At 37.6% G+C, this 18,682-nt stretch overlaps 1 protein-coding gene across 4 annotated transcripts in view; it reads left to right on the top strand.

Moving 5' to 3' along the window:
* Nucleotides 1-18,482, top strand: part of Cpeb2 (cytoplasmic polyadenylation element binding protein 2) — a 53,295-nt gene extending 34,813 nt beyond the window's left edge. For all 4 annotated transcript variants that reach the window (XM_075943679.1, XM_075943678.1, XM_075943677.1 and 1 more), the window contains 6 exons: nucleotides 6,236-6,406; nucleotides 7,499-7,588; nucleotides 10,216-10,334; nucleotides 10,463-10,577; nucleotides 12,870-13,051; nucleotides 14,500-18,482. In XM_075943679.1, the coding sequence (XP_075799794.1) occupies nucleotides 6,236-6,406; nucleotides 7,499-7,588; nucleotides 10,216-10,334; nucleotides 10,463-10,577; nucleotides 12,870-13,051; nucleotides 14,500-14,727 (905 nt within the window). In that variant the 3' untranslated portion in view covers nucleotides 14,728-18,482. The remainder of the gene's footprint in view (nucleotides 1-6,235; nucleotides 6,407-7,498; nucleotides 7,589-10,215; nucleotides 10,335-10,462; nucleotides 10,578-12,869; nucleotides 13,052-14,499) is intronic.
* Nucleotides 18,483-18,682: the final 200 nt, after the last annotated feature.

Below are 18,682 nucleotides of genomic sequence, written 5' to 3'. Positions count from 1 at the left end.
GGCTTCCAGTAGCCATTTGATTTTAGAAAGAACTGGTTTCTTCCTTCCACCTTTGATTGACCTCTTAGTGAAGCATAGGGCAGTACTTTTTGTTTTAAAGACTTCCCACTTGACTATAGTTAAACTAAATTACTGCCAAATGTCTTTGATATATTTCCAGTTCCTTAATAGTGTCAATAAGAACTTTACATCAAGCCGGCTCTAGATATTGATTTATGAAATAAGCCTTAGAGATGATCAAAGTATAATTATACCAGAAGTAATCGAGCAAAACCAAGATTCCTTTCTCTGAATGTCAGGAGCCTGGGGCCATGGGAAGCTCTGCAGCATTAAGAAAGAACAGGGCACATGGAAACTACTTGACATCAGGAAAATTGCTTTTCTTTTGTAGTTACTATTCTCTTCAGTGTTTTTTCCATCCCCCTCTGAGAATGAGCATACTGGTCTGGGATGGAATATGGTCGGGATTGTGCTAAACGTGTATAGGACTAGTTAAACTCTTGTCATTCAGAATTTTCTACTTCTGTCATAATCCCTCCTTTTTATTATTATTAATTAAATTTATTCATTTATTTTGCATCCTAAACCCCTACCGCAGTTTCCCCCCTATTCCCTCCTCCAAGATCCCCCCCAGTCCACTCCTCCTTGTTTCTGCTCAGAAAGGGGCAGACCTCCCATGGGTGTCAACAAAGCATGGCATATCAAGTTGAGGTAGGACTAAGCTCCTTGCCTTGCTTGGCAAGGCAACCCAGTATAAGAATAGGTTCCTGGAAACCAACCAAAGAGTTAGGACAATTCCTCTTTCTAATAGAAGAATAAACAGCTATTGTTTTCCAGAAAGAAAAAAAAAACCATATAGGATAGTTTGAATAGTAGAAATAAAGAACTTATTTTAACTAATTTACTAAGCTTCAGGAAGCATTTTTTCTTTAGAAATTAATCCCAAAGTTGGTAGCTTGCATATGGAATGAGAGGATATGAGAAATAATGTTAGAGGGAGTGAGTTTTGGAAGTTGCTGAGGTTTGGTATGTTCACAGTGTGGAGCCAATCCGGTGCCACTGTTCATAACTGACAGTTTAATATAGAAGGCATTGCTTATTTAAAGTTGAACTGGAATGGAAAATGTGTATTCATGCCCTACCTTCCCACATCTTTGATAAGTAATTATAATAGTTATCAGAGAAAGGACCGGAGTCCCTAAAGCATGAAAAAACATCCCTATAGTAGCTGCCTAGATGCCCTGCCTTGGCCTGAGGGCACAGCCTCGTGTTTCTGCGGTGTTTAGATTCCACAGCAGCACTGGCATTATCTACTATTTTTGTTTGTTTGTTTGTCTTGTTTAGTTTGTTTCCTACCCTGGAGCTACATGATAGTGGAGTTGAATTGTAGTAGAGTATACTGTCTGTAAAATGTAATTTACAGCTCCAAAGAGGCTGTTCTACAAGCTGTACCCTGCCAAACCAATTTTTAAAGAAAACAAAATTCTAGTGTACTTAATTTTAAGGCAAGTAAGAAAGGGGGCAAACTATTATTGGGGCAAAATATCTTAAAATAATCATTGTACATTAAGTAGTAGATTTTTGTCCTTCTTTGAAGAAACATACCAGGTAAAGGACTGGTTGCTCGAATTGGCAGTACTCAAAAGTACTGATAAAAAAAAAAAAAGGAAACTTGTATCATACTAGAGGGTATTTACTGCTTCCATCCTAGAAGATAGGAAGAATATTCAGGTTCCCATTAATTTTAAATTTCTGTGCTTTCGTATTTTTAAAATTTCACAACATTCTATAAATAAGATTATGGAACAATCTATAAAAGTCAAAGAATCGTGCTTAGAGTCAAACTATAAATTGATTGATTTGTACAGATATGTTTCCCTTCCATATCTCCTCATTGATATGTTGAGAAATGTCTATTCTTACATTCTAGAATAAATTCAAAATCTGAAAACTCAAGTAGAACCAAACCTGAGTACGCTAGCAAAGCATCAGCATCAGCTTCCCTGCCGTGCGCGTATGTGTTGCGCACACACTGCCCACACAGGTGGATGAGATGGGAGCAGGGAGACGGCCATCAACATTAGTACCAATATCATTGAGCATCCAGCTTGCATTTCCCTAATAAGAATGATAAACTTGGAGTATATTTTCATATACTTATATTTTTAAATCAATGATCTATATATTATTACTCTTTCAAGTAAGTATTAAAATTCATTGTTTTTATGACCTTTTGAAAGAAAGCAATCATTGTTTTCTAAAAATGAAGATTCTTATGAATGTGGCCAGTATGTGAAATATTCTCAGCCATTCTGTTGCTTCCTTTGTTCGTCGGAGCTTTAGTTAATGGATTGTACATTCTGTACACAGTTAGAGCAACACAACACTTAGTTACTGAGTGAATGGTAAGGTTGCAGCGCATTTACCATGAAGTATATGTACCACGTTATAGTTAGGAAATATCTTAAGTCACTTTGGGTCACCTCTTATTACTGTTTAGATTCTAAATATTTGTGATCTGTGTTTTTTCCCAAGAAAATTCTTTTATAATTTTTATTGTATTTATGGATTGCTAATTTTGTATAAAAATACTTCAAAATGATACTGTGTGCAAAATATTAGCATGTCTTAAGTTCAGTCCAGCATTTGGATAGTCATCTTAATTTCCCTAAAATCTAAGCAATTGTTCCCCTACTCATCTAACTCTTTTTAAAATATAAAATTATTCAATTAAAGTAAGGTAAGTTGAGTGATTAATTCACAGTTTATTAATATTTAATGGATATTGTTGGTGGTCATTTTATTGAGGGAAAAAAAGGAAGGAAGGATGAAGGGAGGGAGGGAGGAAAAAGGGCAGATGGAGAGAGAAGAAAGGGAGGGAGGGAGACAGACAAGATGGGTACTCTTAGTCAGAAAATTCAAATTCTAAGAAATAACAAAACAAGAACCATTCCTTGCCCAAGTATTTCAGAGAAAGGATATTTGATCTATAATGTTTTTGTTGAAGAACTTTTCCATTGATCACAAAGAAAATATAGATATTTATTTCTTACTGTCCCCTATTTCTAATAACAGAAAATTTTGGAATTTAAACTGTTACTCAACATAGGTCTCTTTCAGAACGTCTTGTTTCAATTGAAATCATCTGTGGAGTAGTTCCTGTTTCCTGGAGGTTCTTTCTTCCTGTTGTTATAGCTTATAAATTTTACATAGTTATATCCAACATATTTCTAGTTAGTGTCTGCAGCAAATACAGTTCTCACCTCAAAAGGAGAATGAGATAGTTTATTTAGGAACCAAATATGAATGGGTAAAGCCCAGGAACACTAATTGAGATTGCCTCAACTGGTATGGGCTAGTGTGGGAGACCTTATATGGCTTTCATAGTCAGAGAACTAAGGAAGTCAAGTAAATTGGTGGCAGTAATCAGGCAGTGGTATTTTGTAGGGGTACAGGAATAAGTTTGTTTTGTCTGAAGACTAAAGAATTAAAGACCAAATAAAAAATGGAAAATCAAGCAAAAGCAAGATTTATTCAAAGAGGACAATTTCATTGGAGTTTAAAAAAAAATCCCTAGGGAAGGCAAGCCATAATCTCAGCAACTGCCCAATGGAAGAGAAGTGGAGAAGGGAAATAGCCAGGATCTTTAGTTAATGCAGTAAGGAGTGGACAAGCACTTAGTGGGGACAGAACTAAGTGCAGAGAAAGTGTAATTAACCCCAAGTACCAGAAAAGGCATATTTGGATCTGGCGGGCAGTGGGAAAAAAGAAAAAAAAATTGCAATGGTTACACTTTTGAGTCTGCTGCACAAACCCAGACAAACTTGATGACATCCCATAAGGGATTGGGGGAAGCGATTCTGGGAAGGAAAAGTTTATTATCTCATTAAAAGGCTGATTAGTCCACCAGTCTCTTTAGTGTTAGCCTGAAGTAAACCTACCTACTGAGGGGTGAACTTTAGACAGGTGGCACAATTGGATTAACTTGTTTATGTTTTGGGTATCTTGGAGGTAGTTCTTCACCCAGGCCAGAGATTCCATCTTCTTGACAAGAAGAAACTAGTTTTCCTTAGTGGGCCTTTACTGTTGCTGTGTCAAAAGGTATTTTACAGCAAAGTGAGAGATGTCTGCTGTAGACAGCATCAGATGCTGTCTGATGCATATAATTAGTTTAGGTTTGTAGAGTCTATTCCAGCTCTCCATACTCAGTCAGTCAGCTTTGTAGAATCTTTAGCCTGTGTGGCTTTTCCCCCTGGTGACTCCATTTTAGACTAGCTTGTTTATTTTTATAGGTATGTAGCTCTCCCCTTCTTCCCCATCCAATTCTCCACAAGATGCCATAATCCTAACTTGTTTATTTATATCACATAATCATGAGTCAGATATTTCTAGATGGTAACTTGTTAATCATATTTTAATTAAGCATTTATTTCTAGATTTAGGTATATGTTATTAGAGTGTACACTTGTCTCTTTGTTCTAAAAATATATCCTTGATTTAATCTTCAAAGAACAGTTTGTCTGCATTGTTAGCCTTTTCCCTTCTCTAATAAATTTCTGAAGACTAAGCTTCATTTGATATCTGTATTGTACTAAACATGTACAATATAACATATCACTACATGTGGCAGCCACCCAGCTTCTTAAGATTGCTACCAACAAATGTTGGGATACCCTCAAACAGTTTTTATTTCTTGAAATTATCATACCAATTTGCTTACCTTTTCCTTTTTCCCTCTTGACCTCTCTGATGCTTATGTCATGGTCCTGTTTGGGCTTCTGGCTTTCTTTCTCATCCTTTCTGTAGTGGAAGTTCCGTGCCTTCTGTATTTGCCAAGGAGCTGCCCTCCTCATTTTTTCCTGGAGTTTTCATCACTGATATTTCCATTCTCTTCCTTGGAAAGCTGTTTACTTGAAAGGCAGTTCCCTTTTTTCTCCACTCCGAAGCATTTGCAGCTTTATATGTGGTTTCACCCATGTCCTTTCCTTGTACCTGTATCTGACATTTACTTCTTTATATTCAGTCAACGTGGGACTTTCTTTGGCTACTTCCTGTCCACTGTTGTTTCTCTTTCATTTCTCATCCTTGTTTTCTTGCCTTTCTTGCCTCCCCTAATCTCAGCTGCTTATTTGTCTTCCTCAGTCCTCAGTCAGCATGTCACATTCTTGCTGGGGCTTCTGCACCTAGATGTTTGTTTGCTGTTTTTTTTTTCCCACCTACTCAATAAAATATGGTCTTAAAGGGTAAATTCTGCTAACCTCTAAGGGCTTTTCCTTTATTATGTCTGGCATGTTTCAGTCAGTTGTTACCTAGTACCCTTGGAGATTGAAGAACTTACCATGGTATTCACTACACTACTGCTTCCGCCTAGTCTACTGCCTTTGAAGCATTTGTAGGATTTCTTAGAGATAGATGCCATCCTTACATGTAGAGATCTTTTTAGAGATAGATGCCATCCTTACATGTAGAGATCTTGCCTTGCCTATGTGTGCATTTCTTGAGGGCAAGGTACGATATTTTGTGTGTGAGCATACAGGGCGTCAGCGTTAATTAATAGGGTTAAACAAGACATGCCCTTAAAAGGATGCATTCCTGAAGAGTGGGCTCAGATAGGAACTTAGATGCTGTTCTTTACCTCCCACATGTGCGTAAGTCCCTTCTGCATAGTGGTATGATTGTCATATGTGATAAATTACTTCAAGACCTATAGACACATATGGCTTGCTGCTTACTATAGCATCTTAAGTGTTTTTTTTGGAGTTATTTTGTTGGTGGTGGTGGTGATTTTTTTTTTCGTACTGTCCTCTTGCCTATTTAATTTACACTGTTTCCTTTTTACCACGAGTGTCTAAAGAATTTAGTTAGACATCAGGCCTGTTTCCTATACATTAGGCTCTTTCTGCTATCCATAAACATCTGAAATGAGCTAGCAACTTTATTGTCTCTTTTGTGCTGTAGTGATTGTCATGTGACTCTATTTCTTTTGCTTTTGTTGCTGGGGATGGACAAGCCTCTGTTCCTGACCCACTTCCTCAGCTCAGTGACTGTTTATCTCTAGGCCTTACTTGAGTCACTTCTCTCTTGAACCTTGCTGTTCTGCCGTCTGTATTTCCTGTCATTTCTATGACACTGTCAGCTTAGTGTCTAACCCCTTACATGTGGCATCTTTTTGCTTGCCTTTGTTTTGTCATTTTTACTATAAGAGATTGAGTTTATATCTGCCCTTGTATTTTAGGTCGATCGTCCCTGTTTCCAATAGATGATAGCTTGTTGGATGATGGTCACAGTGATCAAGTTGGTGTTTTAAATTCACCCACATGTTATTCAGCTCATCAAAATGGAGAACGAATAGAACGCTTCTCTCGAAAAGTTTTTGTTGGTGGGCTTCCTCCAGATATTGATGAAGGTAAGTTCATCAAACCTTAAAAACAAAATGTAGTAAAAAGGAATTTTTGAGTTGAATTATTTGAACAAGTACTTTGAAGTTCTAATGATATTTTTAGCATATGCATCATCACTGTGCGCATTTTTTGAAGGTCTCTATGTTCTAGCCCATATCCTAATGTTTAATGCGGAACACACATGCCAATATCTGTGTGACTGTAACACACACGTGGCATTCCTATGCACACATACACAGTGCAATAGATGGAACCAGCTATGAATCTCTATCTGTAGTGTGCAAAAATCAAAGGTTAAATTTCTTGAAATTTATCAATTTACTTAAAGATACAGAAACACAGTGTGAAATCCAATAAGGAAGTGGAAATAAAACATAAAATAGGAAATTAGTACTATGCAAATGTTAGTTAATATGTAATAATACAGAAAAATAACTTAAGGTAGAGGTTAAAAAATATTTAAACTATGCTCATAATGTCATGAGAAATCTACCCATTTGTTAATAGCCTACAGAGAAGATATTGATACATTTAGAGAATATTTTCAGTTATTGTTCATATATTTGCAAATATATTCTGCATATTCATCAGCTTAACATAGACTATATCATTGAAATTGAACGTACAGTATTTGAATGTCAATGAAATTTCCTGGGTTATATTAGCAGTGGCATGTTTTACTGACATTATAGCTAGTCTTGTTTCAGTAGACCTTATCCTAACATGAACATGGTTTCACTTGTGAACACCAATAGCTGTTTTAATTAACTTGATAATAATGGCATGTTTCAGCCCAGCGCTAGTCTGATTGGGTATACTATATATAAAGTTGTTAGTATTCAGGTGATGTATGAAATAATAGAATCCACATTGGATACCTTAGTCTAGCTAGTGTGCTGCTTAAAAATGAATTTATTTTGACTACAACAGTGAAATTTTATATAGTGTTTTAGTAAAGATCTGTTTTCTTTTTACATTAGAGTTAATCTTAAGGTATTTGACTCTTTAGACATAAGTCTTCCAGGTACTTAGAAACAGGGTTTCTTGGAATGAATCCTAAGAACTAACTTGTGATGCACATGCTATACTTTTCTAAGATGAGATCACTGCCAGCTTCAGAAGATTTGGACCTTTGGTAGTAGACTGGCCCCATAAAGCAGAAAGCAAATCCTACTTTCCACCAAAAGGTAAGAGGTTTATTACTAATATTTGCGAAGTTGTATGAGAGCAAAAGAAATAATATCAATTACTTATTTGGGGCCTTCTTTTAGAATTGAGCATAAGTACCTGTCTATAAATACTAATGATTTATGGACTGAGCAGATGGCTTATCCAGTGAGGGCTTTCGCCACACAACCCTAAGTTCTACCCTAGAAGGAGAGAACGGGTTCCTGAAAGTTCTTTTCTGATCTCCATACAGATAATCAATAAAAGCTGTTTTAAAATTAATCTTTGTAGAGACCGTCAGTCTGAGTGGAGTGAGGCAGAGCGATTTTAAGAACTGCTCCAGTTTCACTTGAAGCTGTTAAGGAGTCATAAGATTTGATACACTTTCCTCAAAACTTTCTAATGATTTAATAAATTCAAATGAGTATATGTTTGAATATGTCTCTGCCTAAAGCATTAGTCTAAAGTCACATGGATTCAAACTTATTTTCCATTCTATGAGATCAAGATACACATGAAGTGATTCGTTTACATTTTATAAGATAAAACCTTTTACATAATTTCCAAGAAATACACAAGCAGGTGATGATGTGACACAGCACTGGGAGCATTTGTAACTCACTGTCAAGTGTTTATAAAAGAGTAAACCACCAGAGGAAGAAGGAGCAAAACACATCGGCCTAGGAGCATGGGTGCAGACTTTGTCAATGAGACTTCAGTTGCTCAGGAAATAGGCCACCATCCTAATGAAATTAAAAAAAAAAAATCCTGTATGGTGAAGGAAACAACCAAGTGAAGGGATGGCCTTCAGCTAGAGAATGGAAGGAAAATCTTCACAACTTTACCTGTGATGTGGGATTAATATCATGAATAAATACACAGAGAACTCAACAGACCAACAAGAAAGCACATGACCAAACCAAAATATGGACTTAGGAAGTGAATAGATTTTTTTTAAAAAAAAGTACAAATGAACAATAAGTAACTTACAAAGCATGCAGCAATTTAATCATCAGAGAAATGCAAATTAAAACTACTTTGAGATCTCATCTCACTCTAATAAAGAACGACTATCTTCAAGAAAAGAAGCAAATGCTTGTAGGGATGTGGGAAAGAAGAGCCCACTCATGTTGGTGACAGAGCACATTCAGGGCAGCCACCAAGGAAATGAGTGCAGAGATTTCTCAAAACATAAAAAGTAGAGTTATCATTTGATCCAGTTGTGCCACTGCCTGGCATGCACCCAGAGGGCTTTGTCTAAGCCTCAGACAGCTTGCACGTTCTTGTTTACTGCTGCTCTGTTTATGAGGGCTGAGAAAGGGAATTAGTCTGGCTCCCTCTCACCTGGCGGAGAGATAATGAAAATGACATTCAAGTACACAGTAGACTTTTATTCAACCAGAAAGAAAAGTTAAATTAAGAAAATTTTGGAAAAATATGTGGAAGTAAAAAATATATTAAGTGAGGTTACTCAGCAAGAAAGACAAATGCCACTGTCTCCTTCATATGTAGATCTAGTTTCTGATTTTTAGTATCTCTATATTTATGTGGAAACGAGTGCGTATTGCAGTCAGAAAACCAGAAAGGGGCCATGAGACGGGAAAGGGAAAGAGGCGTCAGGGGAGCTAAGGGAAAGGATGGTAGAGCGCATTGGGGTGAAAGGAGGAGCCCTGGTGGAAGGGCTGGAGTGGGGTGAGAGCAGAGAGAGAAGTAAGGGCTTTGGAGGCATAGCCGTCAGCAATGCCCAAATGTGTGTGAACTGCGCTAAGGAAACCTGTTTCTTAGTCAACTAGCTAAAAATAATTTTTTAAAAGGGTAAAAAATGTGAGGAATAAATGTAGTTGCTTGGACCACTTACTGCGAGGATAATTCTGTGGCTCATCACTACACAGAAGTCCCTGCCATGCCTATGCTCCTGTACAAGTCATGTCATCAAGGATACGTTTCCTGGGGAAAGGAGGTTGTGTTCCCAACAATAGGAAGAAAGGGTAAAGAAGAGCTGATGTTATTGCTCATTCAGAACTACAAACAGCAAATTAGCCATAGTAAAGAGTAAAGAGGGATACATTGAAGAACTTTTAGTTTAAAACAGGTCTAGAAAAAGTCTCATGGCTGGGAGGATTAACAAGTCTGGATAAGGCACCTCTGAGCTGCCACCCATCCCCACCTGGATTGCTCCCACCACTCTTCCGCAGCTACATGCTGTGTTCTCTCACTTGTTGCCGTGGTCTGGACACAGCAGTCTCTGAAAGCACAACCAGTTCCTAAACACTTCACTGCTGGGGTAAAGGCAAACCTGCATCTGTCCCACCTGATCTCACATCTCTCTCGCTGCTTCTGTTATTCCTCATCCTCTTCCCAGTCCCACAGTACTGTCTGTTCCAGGACCTCTCTGTACAGTGTTCTCTCGTCATGAAGTTTTGTGCCTCTGCCCTGCAATATTGGTGTGTGTGTGTGTTAAAGAGAGGGGGGAGGAGAAAGAGACAGAGAGATGGAGGAGAGGAGAGAGAGAGAGAGATGGGATAGTATGTTCTCTGGAAAACAGAATGATTCAAACCTATTTGATTGGCTTTATGTATCTTAACAGTACTTATATTGAGGTAAAGTCACTTAACTTGACATGCATCATTTTTTATGGTTATTCCAGGCTATGCATTCCTCCTCTTTCAAGAAGAGAGCTCAGTTCAGGCACTCATTGATGCTTGCATTGAAGAAGATGGAAAGCTCTACTTGTGTGTTTCCAGCCCTACGATCAAGGACAAGCCTGTAAGTAAACAGCACATGAACTGTGGCCTATAAAGAAGGCTGTTCAAACAGTATTTTTAAATTACTGCTTTAAAAATTAAGACTGCACTAACAATTTTAAACAGTAAAATAAATAATTTTCTCCACAGGTTCAAATCCGTCCTTGGAATTTAAGTGATAGTGATTTCGTCATGGATGGTTCTCAGCCTTTGGATCCCAGAAAAACAATTTTTGTTGGAGGTGTTCCTAGGCCATTAAGGGCTGGTAAGTAGACTCCCTAAGTCATACAAATTTGTCTTCTCTTTTTGTTGATTTTGGTATCTAAGGAAGTACGCATTTTTCTGCATTTGAGTTACTAACTGAACTTAGTATTTTAAATGAATGAGTTACAAAGTTCTGTTTCTCAGTAGCTAGTAACCAAAACTCTGCAGACTGTCAGGTGGGGTGTAATTATATGTGTGAGTATTTTCTGAATGTGCATGCTATGTAGAGTCACACCATCTGAAGGAGCTAGTGACTGCTGTCTCTGAAAGCAGCCTCCTCAAGTCAGGGAGATACAAATTAACGTTACACGCATAAACGCTGATGAAGAAAGATGATTGGAGTAGGAATGCATGTGTGTTTATATATTCATATATTTATAAATATATGAATGCGGTATGTCCATATTTGGAATATACTATGGTGTGATATCTTAAAAATATTTAAGCTGATTTTAAAAACTAAAGAGAGTTTGGACAACGGGAGCATTGTGAAGCGTGTGTTTCAATGACAGAGTGAACGGCACATTTGGAAGTCAAGTGCAGAGCAGCAGAGGATATTCATGGGGGGACTGCATAAGGCATAACTGGATGACCTAGGGTGCATAGAGTTATTATGGAAGAGATACAGAATGATATTGGAAGAAATCAACAGAAGTTAGATCATGCAAATCTAATAGACTAATTGATGTTGATCATTAAAACATGAGGGTTTTTTAAGCCGAAGAGATACATAATCACATAGGCCTGTTTTTGGAAAGATCAGATAAGCTGATGATTCATGAAGAAGAAGAGATTGAGCAAATAAATAATGGTAGGCCAGGTACGGGCCTCTTGTATGGGATTGCTAGTGGGGGTAGAGAAAGAACCAGTTGGTCTGATATTTGAATCCTTAGGCAGAAAGTGCTGTTGGGTGGTTGGTGGTGGCTTGTAACTAGCTATGGGAAACAACCAAGGAGAGGCAGGTTAAAGGAGATTGGGATTTGGGCTATGAATATAAGTTCATGGCCCCATTCAGAAATCTGCAGTGGAAATTTCAACTAAACAATGTGGCATCTAGTAAAGTGTTTAAAAAATAAATTTCTAGTGTTTTGGAAATAAATGGGAGAGGAAGGATTGGATGAAGACAAGCAGATAAGCTTGTTTCCGTTAACCAAATGAAAAATGCTGGATTTTAAAGCAGACCTGACTGATGGAAGTGGGCAAATTGGATTGTCACTATGTTCTGAAAAGCAAGTCTGTGAAATTATCTGTATAGTGAAAATGAAGAATGAAGGCAGAAACTCTGTTGCTTACCCAGTTGAGTCAATGAAAACTCATCAGATCATGTTTTATTAAGTAGAGGAAGAATGTGTTCATGTGTGGTTCTTTTTAGCATGCTCTGTATTGCAGTATCACTTGAAATTGCCTGGTGGATGGTTGTTTGTGAGTATGGAATTCAGATACAACTTCAGGTCCACAGGTGGTATTCAAACACGTGACATAGAATGGGATCACCCAAACCCAAGTGTAGACAAAGGTACAGAGCCTGACGTTGCTCTGACGTTGAAAAGTGAGGGTAAGAAGTCGTCAGTGAAGTGAATTATCAGCAGAATCAAATGCCTTGCAATTCATATGCAAAAAAAATTCCAGGCAAAGTAATAGATTAGCTATGATCAGTGCTTCCAGCAAGAAGATTGAGCATTGGACTTAGAGATGGGAAAGTTGATCTTGAAAAGATCAATTAAAGTGAAGTCACAGGATGATAATCGAATCGTTAAGGGTTGTACAGATAGGTAGGGGGTCAATCTGGCTACAAAATCTGTTCCCCATTGGTCACCAGGGTGATTGAGCTGGTCTGGCCTCCCTCACCATACTGTGTTTCCCTTCCAACCTGAATGCTCTGTTAGAGAGAACAAGATTCTCTTGTAGGAAGAGAAATGAGTTTGAGAAGAAAGCTGAGCTGTGGGAGAGAGGAGGTGCCAAAGCAGTGTCCTTCCCTGAAGAAAGTGTATGAGATGAATAGGCAGGTGAAACAGCTGGATTTTAAGGAAAGAACATGAAACTCTGTCTCACACCAGATTATTAGACAGTGCGTGTGGTGGTAATGCGTGTAACTCTACAGTAAGAAGTGGTTTGGGGTTATTAGTCTGTTTGTGAGGGTTAAGATGTAACTCAGGTGTCGAATGCCTGCCAGCCCATGCAAAGCTCTGGCTCCCAGGCTTTCTCTTAACAGCTGCTTTGTGTTAGTGTTCTCTTAACTCACTGTTGATTTACTGTCTTCTCACCTTCAACCTGAGTGTCTTTTCTTTTGAAGTGGAACTTGCTATGATCATGGACCGGCTGTATGGTGGTGTGTGTTACGCAGGAATTGATACGGATCCAGAACTAAAATACCCAAAAGGTGCTGGGCGAGTTGCTTTCTCCAATCAGCAGAGCTATATTGCTGCCATCAGTGCTCGATTTGTTCAGCTTCAGCATGGTGATATTGATAAACGCGTAAGTTACATAGCGGGAAGTCTTCCGTGTCTCACTTAATACGTATAGGTGCTTTTTATCGTAAGGAGTTGATAACATGGCTCAAACACTTTTATCTTCCTTTATCTCCTAGCACTATATCCTTGAAATACAAAGTTCTTAATGTATTTTAAACTTGAAGCATTACATAAGAGCCATTAAGTATAGATGTGATTTTAAAGCCATGTCAGAAGTTTTTAGCAGCCTATTGGTCCCAGCTATCCGTCTAGCTGTGGAGCAGTTTATACAACCTTGTGCTCAAGACAGAGTGCCTGGAACCACAGGAAGTGCTAGTTAAGAGCTAGTTTTCATTTATAAAAACTAAAATTCAGAAACTGTGTATATTTCTGTAAGTCATTTGACCTAAAATTGAAAACACTGGTTTATTAGCGCATAGATTGGGTCTGTATATAGAAGTCTGTGAATGACAGCTGAAAGCCGTCCTCCTGAATACTTGTGAGCTCTGATTGTCATCTAAAATAGGAGAAAAGCTGCTCATTTACATATCAGTTTCACACCAAAATCTGTGAATTGTACATCAGTAACGATTCTAAAACAGTGACACCAGCCAGCCAGCCAGAGACAACAGCCTAGGGTGTTCCTCAGTTACAAGAAGGCAAGGCTGCTGCAGTAAAGCAGCCAACACTGATCCACAGTGTAGCGATTCCCAGGTCTTACACCTTCCCTGTGTTCAGTCTTCCCAACTCCAGCAGAGTCTGCATTCTCACAGATGTGGAAACAGGTCAAGAGAGTCCCCTCAAACCTGACATCATCTGCTCAATCAGTCCTTCACAGTGGGGCTTTATATCTTATGAGTTTATAATGAGGTCTGGACATGCCCTGGATCAGATTAGCCACAGTTCTGACTTGTTTGCAGCAGCTACTGCAAGCAAGGTGCAGCCTGGCCTGCGAAAAGAAAGAAGGCTGCTGCAGTCTTGGTGGCTATTGAGTTTCACCAGCTACAGATGATACCGTAATGAGAGGAAAATCTGGCAAGAAATGAGTCTCCCATGATAATCCCTTATGAATTTTGCTCACAATTTGAAAAGACTAATGCTAGCATACAGGTGTTCTAAAGATACAAAAGTGAGACTAGAATATCTTCGATCTTTAGTTTTTAAAGTGTTTTTCTCTCTTTGGAAAATAGGATTAAATAGCTCTCCGTGACCTCTGAGGGAAACATGTTGAAATCAGTGAATTAGTGTTTAACCACTTAAGCTCACAGCCAATTATGAACCTGAAACACGATACACAAATGTACTCAGCACAGAAGCAAGCTGGCTTTCATTTCCCCTCCAGTGGGGGAAAGCGGCTTCCCTAAGACACTGCTACTTTTCTCTAAAACACTATAAACATTTAAAATCATTCCAATTTTTTTTTCTGAAGCAGATGCCAGATTTTTTTTTTTTTTTTACCTCTTGTCTTTGTAGGTGGAGGTAAAGCCATATGTGCTGGATGACCAGATGTGTGATGAATGCCAGGGCGCACGCTGTGGTGGAAAATTTGCCCCCTTTTTTTGTGCCAATGTCACTTGCCTGCAGTATTACTGTGAGTTTTGTTGGGCAAATATCCACTCTCGTGCAGGACGTGAGTTCCATAAGCCATTGGTGAAGGAAGGTGCTGATCGCCCACGTCAGATCCACTTCCGCTGGAATTAAGCGAGCAAACTGGCCTCCATCTACCAAGGAAAGGAAGGGTGCATGTGGCTTACTGTGCTGAAGATACTGACCTGCAGAAGAGATAAGTGCATTCTTCTGCTTCTCACCCAGCTCTCAATACATGCATCGTTATCAGCAGCCAAACACTACAAGCCTCTTGTTTTTCACCAAAACCCTACATCTCAGGCTTACTAATTTTTGTGATATTTTCATGTTAAAATAAAATGTTTTTTTGTATTTTCTCCAAGTTATTTTTATATGTAAAGTTAAAATTAGATATGAGAATGTTTTGCGTAGGGGCAACACAGTCTGCTGCTATATAGTGGGTGAAGCGTGCACTTATTTCTTAACATGGGTTTTTAACTTCAAGATCTGCCCCAGTACTTTACCAAAGGTAGCAAAATAATAGTGAAGATGGAATATGTCTGCTACAAATGCTTATTTTTATTGTTGCTGTTTTCAGTGTGTACATAAACTAAAAATTAGGGTTGATTTTGTTGCTCTCCATTTTGACTTGCAAGAAATAATACCTCAAGATAATCTGATTTATTAGCTATTTTTAAACATTTTTAATCACAAGCTGTATTAGCTTTGCTGCTATATAGGTGTTATGTGTAAATGTCACCTATTAATACGGGATTGAAAACGTTAGAGACACACTGCATTGCGGATGAAATGCAGGCAGCACAATATGGCCGAAACTGCCATAGTTTAGAATGTGAAACAATGCATGTTTACTTAACCTGTGTCCACCATATGCATGCACTAGGACATTAACTAATGAGGTGAGGTATTGCAAATGTTCAAAAAGCTCTCTTGAATCTAGGTAGCATGGACAAATTATAAAATTTGTTTCTTTACAAAACAGCAAACTTGCATGCATTCTTGTGACTTCAAGTTAAAAATGTTGTCCTACTTGTGTACAATATGCAAATTAGTTTTAGATTAGAGAGTGCAGCCATTTTGTGATCTGGTCAGTAGTGGAATTCGATTTTATGCAGACTGGATGTAATATTTGTAATCCCTGTGCAATTTTGTGATGTGCGGTTCTAATTCATGTGCAGTGATATAGTATAGATTAAAGATTGAATAAAAGAAAAACACAGGAATTTTAAAGAAAGTTGATTTTAGCCCCTTTGATAGTTCATGGTTAAGATATCCTTTAAAAACCAAAGATGGCCAGCACACTGCTAACCAGTCACCGAATGTGAGACCCATGAGAAGCCCATACTTAAAAAGAGGGTTTTATAGAAGAACACAGAACTCTAGTGAAGTCAAAATGGAGATGGGAAAATATACCAGATGGCTAGTTGCATAAAATTTACCTTTAAGACAGTGGTGAAATCTGGCTTCAATTTGCTTATATGTTTGACCTATGTATATGGGGTCTTCTGTCTAAACTGGGGTCACTGTTGCATGGAGCATTGTTATTCTTAATGGTTAAGAATTGCTTTTTTAAAACTTTGATGAAGGAATTTCAGTAATGACTTTGCTTGCAGTTTTTTTTTCTTTTTTCTTTGTTGAGGGAGTTGCGTGGAAACATGCACAGTTCTGACCTAGAACATGGTTCGTGGTGGTTTTCCTCTTTAGAGCATCCTAGCTGCAGCTAGCCCTGTGTTGATGATGTAGGAGTTACTCTGCAGTGGAAGCAAAGCACCCCACAATGGTAAATGGTTTTGGTTTTGGTTTTGTTTTTATTTTAATGCAGAACTAAGATTTTTGACTCTAAAGAGAGAAAATTACAAGGGTATAGTCTGTGCAGCAAGCCCTTGGGACAATCCTTCACATGAGCAAAGTGCTGATCTCAACATTGGTTGTCAATGGTATGCTTTTTTGTACTGTAAAAATACGTGGTTCATGTCTAACTCTGCTGTTTTATTGTGGTTGTGGCTCAAGTTTTTAATGTTTGAAGTTGATGCTGTTTTCAGAGGAGCTCTTTACTAGTTTATTTGTCAGTGTCCCTACTTGTTACTCCCATGACCCTCCAGAGTGTCTGGAGCATTCTTTTCTACCCTCGCCCTGCCAGACCTTGATCCATTTTGACATTTGTTATGCACTATTTTTATATCTCTGTGAGAGATTTTTCCAACAGTCAGCTATTTTATGGCACACTTTTTTTGACTGATGACATCTCCTTTGCTATACCTCAATTTTTGGAATTTAGAAAAGAAATCAGTAGTTTTGCAATGTTAATTATTTAGATATTTAATTTCGCAGATTTTTAAACTTTATTTTCATAATTTCTGCTTAATGTTTAAAATTGAAGAGCCTTTTCATGTATTAAATAATGAACTCTAAAATAAATTGTGTGATAATTGGAGACACCGAAAATCATTTTCCCTTCTTAAACAGAATCAACTTTGAAATGAAGGGAAACGAAATGGTGCCCTTTCCCACCAGGGTGACCGCGACAGAAATGCTGGTTTGTGTCACCTTCGTTTCTGTTAGGACAGAGCTTATTGGTCTAATATTTTGTTCCCCCTGCCTCACCCCTACCTCTAATTTGTTTCTTTTTCTGTTTGGGGATTATTTTTCCTTTTATGTACTACATTCTTATTTTCTAACTGTTGAACACTGTATTAGAGTTTTTTTAATTTACAGATCATATTTATTTTACTATTTTTGTAGAAAATTATTAATTTTGATTGTATTTTTGTATTTCAAAGCTTCTTCATTTGTGTTCCCTAAATGTTCATATTGCTGCCCAAAAGTATGAATGACTGTGGAGGAAAAAGTACTTTAAAAGTCCACCCTTTTTGTTAAGAAGGAGACATTTAGCATTTATATATTTGTGTATGGAAAACACTTGATATTTTATCCCTGTTGCATCTGGCTGCACGAGCCTCTCCTCACAGATGCCGCAAAACTTGAATATAACACACTTTGGAAGGCTGACTAACCTCGATTCTGTGTTGTGATGTGCAATACTGTTTCTAATGTTTGTATAAAGATACAGTGTAAACCTTTTTAATGCAAATTTATTTTTTTCATTGCATATTTTGCAGACTTTATCCACAGTGTCATTTTTTACTGTCAGAAAAGATGCCCCTTTTGTCATTGCAACTATTTTTTAAACCCAGAAATCTTTGTACTGATGTAAATGATTGTAGTTATTTTGGATAGTGTTTTGCTAACAAAAGGAGAGACTTTTTTCATGCATATTTCTATTTTGTTTTTTTGGGTTTTATTTTATTTTAATAGTAGTAAAATACTTGGAATAATTTTTCATATTCTTGTCATTAATATTATTTTGTATTTTTATGTGAAAATATATAATTTTATGACACTAATTGCTAAAGTTTATTTTATGTTGAATTATTTTTGGAGCTGAAATCTTTGTAATATTAAAGCAACTAGTTTCTAATTCCCAGTTTCTGTATAGAATCGCACAAGTGGTTTATGGAGTGTTTGGATTGTAACTATAAATGGTTCTTTGATATGCAAATTAATATTTTCAGTTGATTTTATTTTATATTCCTAATGGGGTGTTAAAGCCGTTTTTTATTTTTTTCTAAATAAAAAGAGAACCCATGCTTTTATGGACACTAGGTAAAACGCCTTCAGCTTAAAATTTTTGTTAAATAATTTAGTTTATTTTATTGTTATCTTCCAGGTGTCTAAATCTCCAGTCTGTCTGTTGTACTGGTAATTTAACTCTGTAATGGAATAGTTTGCTGCCAACTATTTATATTAAGTAATTTTTAAATATTTGTAATATTGTTGACTGACTAATAAACTATTAAGTTATTGGCATAGCTGTGGAACCTTATTTTATAGTTCGCATCTTACACACTGCCTGGGACAGGGAAAGTGGTGGTTTGCTCAGAGGCCACTCCACAGTGCCGCATACAGCTGGGACTATGCAGAATTCCTCGGTATTTAAGCCTGGAAGCCGCTTTGCATTCGTGCCCTTTCCTGCACCTAGCCCTCGCACACCTTAGAAATCTCTCACAGT

The sequence above is a fragment of the Microtus pennsylvanicus genome, chromosome 12 (genome assembly GCF_037038515.1).
Source record: "Microtus pennsylvanicus isolate mMicPen1 chromosome 12, mMicPen1.hap1, whole genome shotgun sequence".
Taxonomy (NCBI): domain Eukaryota; kingdom Metazoa; phylum Chordata; class Mammalia; order Rodentia; family Cricetidae; genus Microtus; species Microtus pennsylvanicus.
The sequence above is the reverse complement of the archived record's forward strand: the minus strand, read 5'-3'. Positions and strand labels throughout refer to the sequence as shown.